General features: G+C 43.0%; 1 protein-coding gene across 1 annotated transcript; it reads left to right on the top strand.

The window, feature by feature from the left end:
- Window positions 1-1253: 1253 nt before the first annotated feature.
- LOC128687598 (innexin inx2) lies at window positions 1254-15877 on the top strand. Its single transcript, XM_053775147.2, has 3 exons — window positions 1254-1314; window positions 13422-13665; window positions 14331-15877. Exons 2-3 carry the CDS (start codon window positions 13496-13498, stop codon window positions 15451-15453), a joined length of 1293 nt encoding a protein of 430 aa, XP_053631122.1. The 5' UTR covers window positions 1254-1314; window positions 13422-13495; the 3' UTR covers window positions 15454-15877.
- Window positions 15878-16217: the final 340 nt, after the last annotated feature.

Genomic DNA, 16217 nt, shown 5'->3' with positions numbered 1-16217 from the left:
AAATTTCCAAGACTGTAGGCATACTATCGAAGATACGGTACTATGTTCCACAGTCAGCCCTCCTGGCCCTTTATCACTCTCTTATTTACCCCTATCTCACCTATGGAATTTGTGCATGGGGCTCAACAACAATTAACCATCTCAGACCACTAATTACCCAACAAAAGGCTGCAGTTAGAATGATAACAAATTCTCACTACAGGCAGCACACTCCACCAATATTCAAAACACTCAACCTACTCACCATACAGAACATCCATACTTATTACTGCACCTATTACATACATAGAACACTTAACTCTGATATTAACCCTCCCCTCAAACATCTCCTTGCCAACCTCAACAGAACACATGACCATAACACAAGGCACAGATCACTCTTTGATGTTCCTCGTGTCCATCTCACGCTATGCAAAAACTCAATGCACATAAAAGGCCCTAAAATCTGGAATTCATTACCTGTAAATATAAAAGAAACACTACCTGTTTATAAATTCAAGTCTCTTCTCAAAGATCACTTACTCACCCAAAACCAAATAAATACTGAATAACTGAACCTTATAAATTGTATATCCTATATGTTACTCACAATTATATCACACAAATGTTAAACCTAGGACCCAATCTAACTTTGTTATTTTTTTAAATACACTACCTAACAGAATACTCCATTCGACTGAATGTACAGCAATGCATGCAACCATATGACCTGTCTTTGTAATACTCATTTGTGCTTTATAGTTATCTGTTTACAATAATGTTTTATCACTGATTTCATCATTGCTTAGTTAATCTTAAGTTAATTTTAAGCCAGCTCGTAATGCTATGCATATAAGTGGCTTTGGCATGCTGCTCTTACCTGTATTTTTTGTACCTCTGTATGTATGCTAAAATTAATAAATAAATAAATAAATAAATAAGACCACACTGATGGGAGAGCTACAACATACACCTGGTGGTCAAGACAACACGGGTAGATCAACAACAACATAGACCCGGTCATCAAGACTACACTGTTAAACCAGCAACGTCACACACCTCGTCAAAACCACATTAATGGGCCAGCAACAACACACTTGGTCATCAAACCCACACTAAAGGCCACGAACAGTATATCTGGTCATCAAAACCACAATAATGGGGAAAGATGCAGACATGATGTCCAAACAGAGAATTTTTTTTTTCTTCTCTCTCATAGAGAGGCCAAGATAACTGATAAGACGTGAAAGAGATTAGAGGACTCCAGAGGCTGGCGAAACAGTCGTGTTGTTGTGTGAGTGCTGGCCAGACTCCACCGCCTGGTTGGCTCATGTGGTGAGTTCCCTGAACCAGAGTCGTGTATTATTCACGTTTAGATCATGCAGCGCTGGGACTGGGAGGCAGACTCGAACAAAGGGAGAGCCGCTCCTGTGCCTTGGATCAAGAATCCTTCCTCAGCCACAAGACAACTTTCCTTGAAGGGTTACTGTCGTGTTCCTTCGAAACCAGTTGTGTATCGTGTATATCTTAAGATCGTTTGTACTGTTGAATGCATAGAAATTGTATACACAATGAGACAATCTATATACACCATGCGTCTCTCAATGTATATACATCGAGAGATGCCTCAATGTACACTGCAAGATACCTTCATAGAACCAAAAGACGCCTCATTAAAACCATAAGATGTTCCGATGGAGCCACAAGGTGCCTGGACACAATTGCAAGATGTCTTGATAGAACTTAATCTAAGAAGGAATTATTTTACATTGAAATCTAATTTTCTGTAAATTTTATTATATTCACGAGGAATGGCTAAACCCGTAGGGGTCAATATGCTCCTATGGAATGGGAGGCAATCAGGTTTGAGTTGAGGGAGATTTACTCCAATTCCTTAGCTCGAGATTAAGATACCAGTACTAAGGCGCTTCCCTTGAAAACAATGGCTAATAGCAGTAGTAGAAGTAATGCTGTGCTTTTCAAGGAGAGAGTGCAACGACCAAGTGTAGTAGTAGCAGCAGCAGCAACACACATAGCAAGAGGCATTCTTGAGCTTCCCCAGCGTTCGGGCTTAATGCCCAAAGCTGGGATGCGTCTCCAAAAGGATCCCGTAGTGATTGCTGCCTTCGCACCTCTTAACATCGTCTGCTGCTACGCAGCTGCCACACCCTCCGAGCCATGTGTGGGCGGGGTTTGTGACAGCCCAAGGTGCCTAGCTTCTCCCTCCGAGCCCCGTGAGGGGGGGGAATGGGGCTTGGCCTGGGGACAGCTGGTCCCAGAAGACGAGGAGGTACTTGTACCTCCTCGCGTAAGATTGGTGTTTCCAGTCTGTGTTTTTATGCAAATGCTATACACGTAAGGATCATCCGTCGCCTGAGGATGGGAGGTACTCAGGTTTGATTCAAACAAAGGGAAGCGATTTCCAATTGCTTGAATCAAAAGCCCTTCACAGGCATCAAGACACGACACCCCCCCCCCACCTCCCTCTTTAGGATCGTCATAACAGGTGATAATCGAATCAAACCAAGAAATAATATTTTATATATATATTTTTGGCCGAGTAAACTGAATTAAGGCTGACATTAGATATGTCAGATTTTATTACGATATAATTTGTACTAATTATAGAAAGGTTTCTTCGGAACTCTTAGTTATTTATCGTTGCAAAATTACAAATTTGCCTACCATAAAATTCATATCACTATATATCTAACAATAACGAGAATAGCAGCAGTGTTTTGACTAATTTCTTCCACTGTGCATATTCTGAATAATTGATAATCATGATTCTATGATTATTGTGCACAGAGAAATAGGTAAAGTTAAATTTTCGAAATAACAGTTCAGCTTTTTACACCGACTTAGCTTAGTATCCAGAATAAAAATACTAGTGTTTCTTGCAGTGAGAGAGAGTGAGAGTTAGAGAGAGAGTGAGAGAGAGAGAGAGAGAGAGAGAGAGAGAGAGAGAGAGAGAGAGAGAGAGAGAGAGAGAGAGAGTGAGTGTGGGGGAAAGGTAATTTTCAAAGTTCATCTTTATTTCAAGATTAAAAATTACTTTAAATAAAAAAATAACACTGTGAATCAGTTTTCGATTAAAGTGAAGATGTTTAACCAAACAACATCAGCACCAACGCGTAAGTGATGTCCAGTTACTGCCCACTCACACCAGTAAGCCAGAGGTCACTACAGCTACACCAGTAAGCCAGAGGTCACTACAGCTACACCAGTAAGCCAGAGGTCACTATAGCTACACCAGTAAGCCAGAGGTCACTATACCTACACCAGTAAGTCAGAGGTCACTACAGCTACACCAGTAAGCCAGAGGTCACTACAGCTACACCAGTAAGCCAGAGGTCACTATAGCTACACCAGTAAGTCAGAGGTCACTACAGCTACACCAGTAAGCCAGAGGTCACTACAGCTACACCAGTAAGCCAGAGATCACTACAGCTACACCAGTAAGCCAGAGGTCACTACAGCTACACCAGTAAGCCAGAGGTCACTATAGCTACACCAGTAAGCCAGAGTCACTACAGCTGCAACAGTAAGCCACAGAGGTCACTACAGCTACACCAGTAAGCCAGAGGTCACTACAGCTACACCAGTAAGCCAGAGTCACTACAGCTACACCAGTAAGCCAGAGGTCACTACAGCTACACCAGTAAGCCAGAGGTCACTACAGCTCAGTAAGCCTCATAGCTACACCAGTAAGCCAGAGGTCACTACAGCTACACCAGTAAGCCAGAGGTCACTACAGCTACACCAGTAAGCCAGAGGTCACTACAGCTACACCAGTAAGCCAGAGGTCACTACAGCTACACCAGTAAGCCAGAGGTCACTACAGCTACACCAGTAAGCCAGAGGTCACTACAGCTACACCAGTAAGCCAGAGGTCACTACAGCTACACCAGTAAGCCAGAGGTCACTACAGCTACACCAGTAAGCCAGAGGTCACTACAGCTACACCAGTAAGCCAGAGGTCACTACAGCTACACCAGTAAGCCAGAGGTCACTACAGCTACACCAGTAAGCCAGAGGTCACTACAGCTACACCAGTAAGCCAGAGGTCACTACAGCTACACCAGTAAGCCAGAGGTCACTACAGCTACACCAGTAAGCCAGAGGTCACTACAGCTACACCAGTAAGCCAGAGGTCACTACAGCTACACCAGTAAGCCAGAGGTCACTACAGCTACACCAGTAAGCCAGAGGTCACTACAGCTACACCAGTAAGCCAGAGGTCACTACAGCTACACCAGTAAGCCAGAGGTCACTTCAGCTACACCAGTAAGCCAGACGTCACTATAGCTACACCAGTAAGCCAGAGGTCACTATAGCTACACCAGTAAGCCAGAGGTCACTACAGCTACACCAGTAAGCCAGAGGTCACTATAGCTACACCAGTAAGCCAGAGGTCACTACAGCTACAACAGTAAGCCAGAGGTCACTATAGCTACACCAGTAAGCCAGAGGTCACTACAGCTACACCAGTAAGCCAGAGGTCACTACAGCTACAAGAGTAAGCCAGAAGTCACTATAGCTACACCAGTAAGCCAGAGGTCACTACAGCTACACCAGTAAGCCAGAGGTCACTATAGCTACACCAGTAAGCCAGAGGTCACTACAGCTACAACAGTAAGCCAGAGGTCACTACAGCTACACCAGTAAGCCAGAGGTCGCTATAGCTACACCAGTAAGCCAGAGGTCACTACAGCTACACCAGTAATCCAGAGGTCACTACAGCTACAAGAGTAAGCCAGAGGTCACTATAGCTACACCAGTGAGCCAGAGGTCACTACAGCTACACCAGTAAGCCAGAGGTCACTACAGCTACACCAGTAAGCCAGAGGTCACTACAGCTACACCAGTAAGCCAGAGGTCACTACAGCTACACCAGTAAGCCAGAGGTCACTACAGCTACACCAGTAAGTCAGAGGTCACTACAGCTACACCAGTAAGCCAGAGGTCACTACAGCTACACCAGTAAGCCAGAGGTCACTACAGCTACACCAGTAAGCCAGAGGTCACTACAGCTACACCAGTAAGCCAGAGGTCACTACAGCTACACCAGTAAGCCAGAGGTCACTACAGCTACGCCAGTAAGCCAGAGGTCACTACAGCTACACCAGTAAGCCAGAGGTCACTACAGCTACACCAGTAAGCCAGAGGTCACTACAGCTACACCAGTAAGCCAGAGGTCACTACAGCTACACCAGTAAGCCAGAGGTCACTATAGCTACACCAGTAAGCCAGAGGTCACTACAGCTACACCAGTAAGCCAGAGGTCACTATAGCTACACCAGTCAGGCAGAGGTCACTACAGCTACACCAGTAAGCCAGAGGTCACTACAGCTACACCAGTAAGCCAGAGGTCACTACAGCTACACCAGAAAGCCGGAGGTCAATACAGCTACACAAGTAAGCCGGAGGTCCCTACAACTACACCAGTAAGCCAGAGGTAACTACGGCTAAACCCGTAAGCCGGAGGTCACTACAGCTACAACAATAAGCCAGTTGTCACTACAGCTACTCCAGCAAGCCAGTTATCACTACAGTTACACCAGTAAGCCAGTTATCACTACAGTTACACCAGTAAGCCAGTTATCACTACAGTTACACCAGTAAGCCAGTTATCACTACAGTTACACCAGTAAGCCAGTTATCACTACAGTTACACCAGTAAGCCAGTTATCACTACAGTTACACCAGTAAGCCAGTTATCACTACAGCTACACCAGTAAGCCAGTTATAACTACAGCTACAACAATAAACCAGTTGTCACTACAGCTACTCCAGCAAGCCAGTTATCACTACAGTTACACCAGTAAGCCAGTTATCACTACAGTTACACCAGTAAGCCAGTTATCACTACAGTTACACCAGTAAGCCAGTTTTCACTACAGCTACACCAGCAAGCCAGTTATCACTACAGTTACACCAGTAAGCCAGTTATCACTACAGTTACACCAGTAAGCCAGTTATCACTACAGTTACACCAGTAAGCCAGTTATCACTACAGTTACACCAGTAAGCCAGTTATCACTACAGTTACACCAGTAAGCCAGTTATCACTACAGTTACACCAGCAAGCCAGTTATCACTACAGTTACACCAGTAAGCCAGTTATCACTACAGTTACACCAGTAAGCCAGTTATCACTACAGTTACACCAGTAAGCCAGTTATCACTACAGCTACACTAGTAAGCCAGAGGTCACTACAGCTACAACTTTAAGCCAGAGGTCACTACAGCTACAACAGTTAGCCAGAGGTCACTACAGCTACAACAGTAAGCCAGAGGTCATTGCAGCTACAACAGTAAGCCAGAGGTCACTACAGTTACAACAGTAAGCCAGAGGTCACTACAGCTACAACAGTAAGCCAGAGGTCACTACAGCTACAACAGTAAGCCAGAGGTCACTACAGCTACAACAATAAGCCAGAGGTCACTACAGCTACAAGAGTAAGCCAGATGTCACTACAGCTACAACAGTAAGCCAGAGGCCACTACAGCTACAACAGTAAGCCAGAGGCCACTACAGCTGCAACAGTAAGACAGAGGTCACTACAGCTACACCAGTAAGCCAGAGGTCACTACAGCTACAACAGTAAGCCAGAGGTCACTACAGCTACAACAGTAAGCCAGAGGTCACTACAGCTACAACAGTAAGCCAGAGGTCACTTCAGCTACACCAGTAAGCCAGAGGTCACTACAGCTACAACAGTAAGCCAGAGGTCACTACAGCTACACCAGTAAGCCAGAGGTCACTACAGCTACACCAGTAAGCCAGAGGTCACTACAGCTACACCAGTAAGCCAGTTATCACTACAGCTACACTAGTAAGCCAGAGGTCACTACATCTACAACTGCAAGCCAGAGGTCACTACAGCTACAACAGTTAGCCAGAGGTCACTACAGCTACAACAGTAAGCCAGAGGTCACTACAGCTACAACAGTAAGCCAGAGGTCACTACAGCTACAACAGTAAGCCAGAGGTCACTACAGCTACAACAGTAAGCCAGAGGTCACTACAGCTACACCAGTAAGCCAGAGGTCACTACAGCTACAACAGTAAGCCAGAGGTCACTACAGCTACACCAGTAAGCCAGAGGTCACTACAGCTACACCAGTAAGCCAGAGGTCACTACAGCTACACCAGTAAGCCAGAGGTCACTACAGCTACACCAGTAAGCCAGTTATCACTACAGCTACACTAGTAAGCCAGAGGTCACTACATCTACAACTGTAAGCCAGAGGTCACTACAGCTACAACAGTTAGCCAGAGGTCACTACAGCTACAACAGTAAGCCAGAGGTCATTGCAGCTACAACAGTAAGCCAGAGGTCACTACAGCTACAACAGTAAGCCAGAGGTCACTACAGCTACAACAGTAAGCCAGAGGTCACTACAGCTACCCCAGTAAGCCAGAGGTCACTACAGCTACACCAGTAAGCCAGAGGTCACTACAGCTACACCAGTAAGCCAGAGGTCACTACAGCTACAACAGTAAGCCAGAGGTCACTACAGCTACAACAGTAAGCCAGAAGTCACTACAGCTACAAGAGTAAGCCAGAGGTCACTACAGCTACACCAGTAAGCCAGAGGTCACTACAGCTACAACAGTAAGCCAGAAGTCACTACAGCTACAAGAGTAAGACAGAGGTCACTACAGCTACACCAGTAAGCCAGAGGTCACTACAGCTACACCAGTAAGCCAGAGGTCACTACAGCTACACCAGTAAGCCAGAGGTCACTACAGCTACACCAGTAAGCCAGAGGTCACTACAGCTACACCAGTAAGCCAGAGGTCACTACAGCTACAACAGTAAGCCAGAGGTCACAACAGCTACCGCAGTAGCCCTCCGCTTCTCCACCTTCATAGTGGTGGCTTCCTTGCTGCCACCATTATACCAATCTTCTTATGACAATGACCAGAGTCATTTGATTTATCCTTAGTGATCGAACAACAACTTCAGCTTTAGCTGTTAGTTCCATCCTTCATTTAATTAGCTTAAGCAAGGAAGGTTTTTCACAAAAAGCGTAAATTGCATCAGTATGGACAGAAAATTTTACTATTGACGTCGATAAACATGAGCCAATTTACCACCAGATGAGACTCTTAATTCCCTGATGGCCACAGAAACAGTCTCCAATTCTCATTTCTGATATTTCTTTCCTTTGTCTATGACTTTGGTTGGCGTTCATGTAGATGGCCAGAAAAAAAATCATATCCATCACGAGGAACTGCCAAACCTTAATGGGAAGTGATCAGGCTCGGTCCTCAGATCAAGAGCACTTAACCGACATCCTGGCACTTCCCTAGGAGGGTGCCAGGTGTAAATATTTTTCCAGCAGTGAGTTCGGTTCGGTTCTGATGACCAGAGCTTTGGTAAGATGGGCAAGGAAGAAGGATGGGTAAGGATGGAAATATTGGAAAAGGGTGGGAGGGGGGAGAGAGGTAGGATATAAAAGGTAAGTGGCCCAACCACTATGGTGTAAGTTAAAAAGTGTATGTGAATTGATAAGATATTCTTTAGGGGGTATAATACTAACCTATCAGAGTCACATAGATATAATATGTATATAAGTACATGACTCTGAATTGGTAGTAATTATACAAGTTGCAAGTTATTTAAGATGTCTCCCTAGTTGGGGGCGATGATGTTCTCAGTATACATAGAAGGGTTCTGGTGGTATCCAATCTTCTTCATCAGGTAAGTTGCTCAAAATCATGGGTCGAGGGTAATCATCTTTATGAATAAAACGACAAACCCTCTGTGGGAGAGTCATTCTTTGAGTCCTGTGAGGCGGAGTATTGATGGTGTAATCGGTGGTATTTATCACTTGTATAGGATGTTCTCTATCTGGCATGTATAGTTCTTGCATTGTATAAAGTTGTTTCTTTTTTAGGGTGTCAAGGCGTACATTTATGGCAGTAATATCTTGTTGTGTGTGTAAATCTGCCATTTTAACCAGCAGTGAGTACAAATGGAAAAAAGTTTACTGCCCCAGAAAAAGTTTATTGTCCCGATAAGATGTGTATTTAACCTTGATAAAGAGATTACACGTCATATGCTTCTCTGAAGGATTGATCTTTAAAACGAAAAAGTTTAACACGTTCAGCTTTGTTAAAAAATACGATTTCATAAAAAAAAATGGTGGACTGTAAAAATAAAATTGTTCGCTTATGTACGTAGTTCAACAGCCACCTGGAATACCATAAAAAAAAACCGCTTAAAACTTATTTCATAAAATTTAAAAGGCACAATACCGTGAATGGAACAATTCACAAATAATCCGCACATAGAATAAAACTTAGGACGACGTTTCTGTCCGACTTGGGATATTAACTAGTCACACAGTTAATGGTCCAAGTCGGACCGAAACGTCGCAAGTTTTATTCTCCTATATGCGGGTTATTTGTGAAACTTTTCACGGAAAATTCCAGAGAGTTCTCTCCAGAGCTGAATGTTTCCTTCTCCAACCACCGCTCTATATGCATATGAATATATATTTTAAAAAAATGTTTGAATAATACATGGGAACCTATGTATACCACTTTAATGAGTACAGATGCATGCAGAAATGCAATGTGAAAAAAATTTAAGTTATGGAGTTCCTCTGGCTCCTCGAAAGCCGGTTGGAAAGCCAATATGCAGTAGTGTTCCCTCTCTGGATCGCCACACTGAGGAGCTAGAAGAACGTAGCAGCTCTCAGGTCTTTGGTGGTTTCATTAATTAACCCTGGAAAACCATGGCTTATTTTCTCCAGGGATCAGGTGTACTTGATCCTATTGGAACAAAGTTGTACTAGTATACCTGGAGGATGTTCCGGGGGGGTCAACGCTCCCCCTGCCCGGACCATGACCAGGCCAAATTCCAATACATGTTGAGCATGTGATCCTCCCTGTGATCAACCTGCTATTCTGACCAGCATTAAATAAGACGTATGTGCTGGCCAGGGTAGATGCCCATGTATAGTCTACCTTTCTCTCTAGGATATAATGTGATCCCATCAGGATAGCTGGCATGTGTATCCGTATCGTAATAGTAAGGCTTCTCTTGATGAACTCGTTACTTTACTGTATCTAACATTTCGCTCTTTGAACTTTAACAGTTCGGGCCATGCCGGCCATATCAGACTGATATGGCCGACAGTGTTAACAGGAGCATGGTGAAGACCCACAGCAAAACGACGGGTCTGACTGAGGGTTAAGACTGTGCCAGTCACAAAGATGGTAATTGCTAGGAGAAAGTCACCCAAGTGATTCATTCTCTCACCGAGTGAGTGAGCGAGCGAGCGAGAGGAGACAGACTGACAGAGAGAGAGAGAGAGAGAGAGAGAGAGAGAGAGAGAGAGAGAGAGAGAGAGAGAGAGAGAGACAAAGGCAGACAAAGACAGAAAAAGATAGATACACATACAAACATTTCATCCCTTCAAGGTGAAGAATTCGAACCCATATTGCTCATGACCAGCCTGGGTTAACCTTCACTAGGAAGAACGCTGTTATACCTCTGTATAATTATACCTTAATATCTCATATGATGAAAATGGTGTATAATACCAACAAGTTGCAATGCTTTACACCCCCTTCCCCTTTCATTTTACCCACATCCTCAAGCACCTTCCCCACACTCACATCAGGCTCTTCTTCACTCCTGAAAGATATTATACACCCTTCGCCAGTGCATGAAATCACTGCCTCCCTCTCCTCCTCCTCCTCTCTCCTCCTCAGTGTTACTAATTAATATCAGCCCAATCATTTTTAAAAATGTAGTAGACAAATTAACATATTTTTATTATGCGTGGTTTATTATAATAAAGGTCTTGGTTATTATCTCCATCAGAGAAATAATAACAGGTCAGTTGATACCACAATGCAGACCTAATATTAATAATTTGCAATTAAACAATGAACATAAAATCACATAATTAACAACGGTATATTGAATCATAAGATTCAATTCCTTAATTCTCTCCTCATAACTCACTTCCCTTATCTCCAGGACTAATTTTGTTGCAAAAATCTGCACGTTCTCCACTTTGTTAGAATGCTTTATCAGGTGTGAGGTCCAAGCTGATACGGCATACCTGAAAAAAAAGGGACTGACGTATGTCGCTGTGAATGACTTTTCTAAAGATTCCTGAATGATAATCTTAAGTCACTATATAAGCATTTGTCGCTAAGATTATTCTGTCAGTGTGTGTAAGCCCACTCCCTACCACTCTCAGAATGCTACACTTGACAATAAATTAATAATTACAATAATAAAACCAGCTATGGTAAATTATAATTGTGGACTGTATATGATAAGGCTTACCGGGTACACAAAAGAAATTCGTATTACCACTTACCAATTCATTACTGTAGATGGATCACGCCACAACACCTGTATGACACTTAGACCCTACACTGGCCAGTTAGAGATCTAAATGAAAGAACTAATTGTGTACTTCCCTGTGAGTAATGGTTGCATCCACATGTAATTCATGAGGTCCCACAAATTTGCTGTCCCAATTCTTCAGCAGGGGACATTAACATGGGTTCCTGTTACAAATTTAGGTCGAAAGATGCCGGATTATTAGCTGAATTTTCCACGACAACCAGTGCCCACAAATTACAAATGGAGTCTCCCTTCCGGCGTCACTCATCAGCTGTTCTACAACCCCCTCACTCGAAATTTCTCAAAAGAGTCAAATCAGCATCATATTTTATTACAAAATTATTGCATTATTCAAATTTACACATGCTGAATTTAGGAAAATTCAAAATTTTCAACAAGTAATCTAATCCGAATAACATATATCGAGCAATTATTTTTTAAAATTCTAGGAAATCGACTTAGGCTTTAGGAGGTCTGTCTCTTTCACAAGGTGTAATACTCAACGCCAGACCCCGCCTCTTAGAACAATTTGATCGGCATACTAATTTCTGGTCTCTTGAGTTGTATGGGTCACACAACCCTTGGGCCTTAACATATCTACACTTGAATCTGTGTTCTGAGTTCGTTTCCACCACTTTCTCTTAAATCATTCCACTTCTCGACCAGCCGAGACTAAACCAGTATTCCCTTACATCCTTGTGTCTCCTCTGCATTTTCAGCTTCCCTTGAGTCAGGTTCTCTTAGTTAACAGTCTATCAGTATCTTCCTTATCAGCTCCTCTGTGTGTGGAGGATTGAGTACATGGGTGATTGTATGCTGTTATAGTGTTAATATTCTACTTTCATAAGACGAATTACTTTTTATCAAAATATATATATGTACAACATATGATTATGAATACGTAGCAAAAAGAAAATATTATTAATGAGAAATCATTTAACAGCAGTTATATAAAGCGTGTGTTTCAAACAAAAGTGATATAATCACAAGTCTTCCTGACATGTGTCGAGAGGTCTCAAAAGCGATCTGCACATGCTGAAAGGGACCAGGGGCATAAACACATGATATTCATCGCCCTTTCAGATGATATTTCAAACTTTTCTTTCACCCATAAAATCCAACTATTCTAAGAAGGTGTCAGACAGCTTTTGGTGTAGCAGTCTTATCTTGTCTCCTTAATCCACCCGATAAAACAAGATAAGTGAGCTAATGTTGACAAGGTCCATATAACTATATATTGGACAGTACACTTTGAGCTTTCCTAGCAAGGAAACAAAGCAAACATTACTTGAATCAAGAGCTCTTCACCAACACGAAGGCAACCCACGGTGCTATTAGACGTTTTCAAAGTTAATACAAGCGCAGACATAATTTAAATTATCATTTAAGACATCTGTGACAAACTTGTAATACACAGCTTCAAGACTACCCACTCATTACAACACGAATTTGCTTTCAGTATTTAATTCACGTTAAACCAGTAAGGGTCATTCAGCGCCTGAGGAATACGACGTAATCAGGGTTAGTTCAAGGAACTGGAAAGCATTTCAATTCCTTGAATGCAAGGAGCATTCTTGAGAACAATGCGAATGCAATCAAATGCGGTATCAAGGAAACTGCGATATTTATACAGACTAGAGACCTTGTTCCAGGAGACGTGTCCTCCTAGAGGGTCACGTGGTCTTCTCCCAGGAGAGACATGTCCTCGTGGAAGGTCTCGTGGTCTTCTCCTAGGAGAGACGTGTCCTCGTAGAGGGGTCTCGTAACAACGGAAATATCTGAAGAATTATATTCACGGGGAAGCGTTAAACCCTTAGTTATATAACGCTTGGTAAATAGGAAGTAACCATATCTGATCTAAGGGGATGGTAGCTCTAAATTTTTATTTAATCAAGATCCCTTCACCAGCGTCAAGACACCCATTACAAGGAAACATCTGCCTACGAAATACTGAGGAGGGTTGTAACGTGAAGCTGGCAAAGCAGACTTTGCCTTCATTAGAAAACTTGACTCTAAATTTAATAATAATAAAAACAATAATAATTTATTATATTGCAGGAGAGGATATAGTCTTCGTTTAGCTTCCTCTACTGCAATTAGTAGCTGCCGTACCATCACACAGCGGGGCCAAGATGCCTGGTGGCTTGGACATCCGTAACCTTGTGGGAAGTGTCATCAACGCCGTCAAGAGTCGAGCCAATAAGGTGTGCGCCGCCACCTGCGATGGTCTGATTCTTAGGATGCACTACCGCTGGACCTTCTGTATCATGCTTGGTGGATTCTTCACCACCTGGTACTCCTGGTAAGTGATACCTTCACTACCTCGTAATCCTAAGTGATACTGTCACCTGGTACTACTGGTAAGTGATGCCTTCACCACATGGTACTCCTGATAGGTACTTCCTTCACTACCTGGTAGGTACGGCATCTTTGTGTGTAGAGATTGCTCTGAAATGGACATTCACATCGCTAGTACGAAACGGTTGTTCTGACGGTAATTTCAACGTTTTAATTTTATGGGGGAAGCAGTAAACTCGTAAGGGTCATACAACACCTCGAGGACTGGGAGACAAATTCGATCCAAGGAAAGGGAGCACATCTTCAATTCTTTGGATCAAGAGCCTTTTACCAGCGCCCCTCAAAGGGACATTGAATAAAGGTAAACTCTTGGAACTGTTCCTTCATGTCTTATTAGCACAGGACGTCCTGAGCCTCTCTCAAGGAGCCACAAAATCTTTGTTATATTGCAGCGGACCAGTCACAAAAAAAAGTCCTCTTGACAGATATGGAAGTTCGAAAAGCTTAGCAAACTCGCTTCCATGAACATACAAACATTAGTCCTAAATTTTACGTCACAAAGCAGCAGGTGTATATTGCGATCGCTCCTAAATATATTTTTTTTTTCTTTATATCTGTAAGTTCGTCTTGGAATACCATCACTGAATGACTCCTTATCTTTTCCTTCAGGTACCACCGTGACGTCATTAGCTGTGTTTCACACTTCAACGCTGAGACCCAAGTGCGCCTCGATTACATAAACATCTGCCTCTCGTATCCCTACCTGGAGACCGAGGGAGGCAGGCGGTACATATTATTCTATCGATGGATATCATGGTCTTTCCTCATCCTTGCCGCTGTATACTACATCCCCAGGAAGATGTCTAAGACCTTCGATAATAGCAAATGCAAGGCCCTGTTGGAAGATTTGGCAACTAACTCTCACCGCTACGACCAAACAGAGGCTCAGCTGGTGGAGAGAGCAGCACGCTATATGATATTTAACCTCAGGACTCACAACGGACTCTACTGGAAGTACCTCTGTGTCAACCTCGTAGCTCTGTTGGTCGATATATTTGCTATGCATTACTTGGACTTCATCCTGCAGGGGCGGTTTATCCAGTATGGCATCAAGTCTTATCCATTCAATCGAGATCCACAGACTTTCTCAGACTATATGTCACAAACATTTCCTCCATTTGCTTCCTGCGAGCTTTCCTCTGAGAACCAGTTGGTCAACAAACGAACCGAGAAGTTTGGTTGTCACCTGACAATCATGGAGTTGTATGAAAAGGTGTTCTTAGCCCTGTGGGTGTGGCTGATTGCGCTATGTTTTTTCACATGCTGCTACATTATCTTTCTCTTTATGATGTGGCTTCCTTGGGTGAGAGTGTTGATGATTCACACCGCCAGGCCAGTGAACGGCAGAGACAAGGTTAGAATGATTAGCAAAAAAGTGATGAAAAATTGTAAGATAGGCGATATCTATCTCCTATATCGTTTGAAACAGCATCTAAGCCATGTAAGGTTCTATGAACTGTCAGTGCGCCTGTCTGAACTCAACCTCAACAGTGAACAAAGGCAGAAAGCTACACCAGAGACGCAACCAGAACGTCAAGAGAAAACGCCAATTGATGACATGGTGACCACAACAATAAGGAACAGACGATCAGCCGTGACCTTGGATCCGTCCAAGGATCCCCAGTACTTGTATCAGCTCCTGGGAAGTTCTGAATCCCTGGAAAAAACTTTACAGACTTTAACTCAAGACAAAATACAGACCAAGAAAAATACAAGTATCCTTATCGAATAACTGAGTGATTTCCGTCTAATGACAACGTTAAGAGATTAATCTAATGAAAATTTAATCACGAGAAATCGAAATGTAGATATGCAGCCCCTGTGGAGTGAGAGATAATCAAATTTGATCTTGGGATAACTCCATTTCCTTGGACCAAGAGCACTATCATCCCAGTACCTCTCTTGAAGGATTAAATCTAGCGAAAAAGTGGAGAAGACTCTTGAAAACGTTTTGAAACCTTCACTATAACGACTGTGATACTCGACGAAGCTTGAAAACTACGGAGAAACGTGTTCTGATTTATCCTTCATTATTATGTGACATATAAAAATGTACTCTGGATCGTTTTATGCTATGACTTATAACACAGTTTAGAATGCTTCTCTGCAGCTTAGATAATTATATATTTTAGTAAATAAAAATGAAATAGACGACGCGCTTGCTTATAATTATCGCAAAACAGTGTTCTTGTAATCCGCTCTAATTTACTGTTCTCAAAAGCTGTTTTTTTTTTAACTCATCGGCCCTTTTCCAAAGAGATAAGGAGATCCGAAAATGAAGAAACACTTTCACCATCACTCACTCCATCACTGTCTTTCCAGAAGCGCACCGGCAGCAGCTCAGATGCCCCTGCAATATCCCTACCCATCCTTCGGAGTGCAGGCACTGTACTTCCCACCCCCAGGACTCACGTCCGCCTAACCTACGCCCTGAATCCTATCATAAGTGTTACCTTCACACTAACAGCAGGTCAAGTCATAAAAACCACTTGCCTC

This window comes from Cherax quadricarinatus, chromosome 1 (assembly GCF_038502225.1).
Source record: "Cherax quadricarinatus isolate ZL_2023a chromosome 1, ASM3850222v1, whole genome shotgun sequence".
Taxonomy (NCBI): Eukaryota; Metazoa; Arthropoda; class Malacostraca; order Decapoda; family Parastacidae; genus Cherax; species Cherax quadricarinatus.
The sequence above is the reverse complement of the archived record's forward strand: the minus strand, read 5'-3'. Positions and strand labels throughout refer to the sequence as shown.

What these genes read in the sequence shown, in the direction of transcription:
- LOC128687598 (XM_053775147.2), top strand. Translation starts at nt 13,496, where the DNA reads ATGCCTGGTGGCTTGGACATCCGTAACCTTGTGGGAAGTGTCATCAAC. An exon ending in TTCACCACCTGGTACTCCTG is followed by an intron (nt 13,666 to 14,330) that starts GTAAGTGATACC and finishes CTTTTCCTTCAG; the next exon opens with GTACCACCGTGACGTCATTA.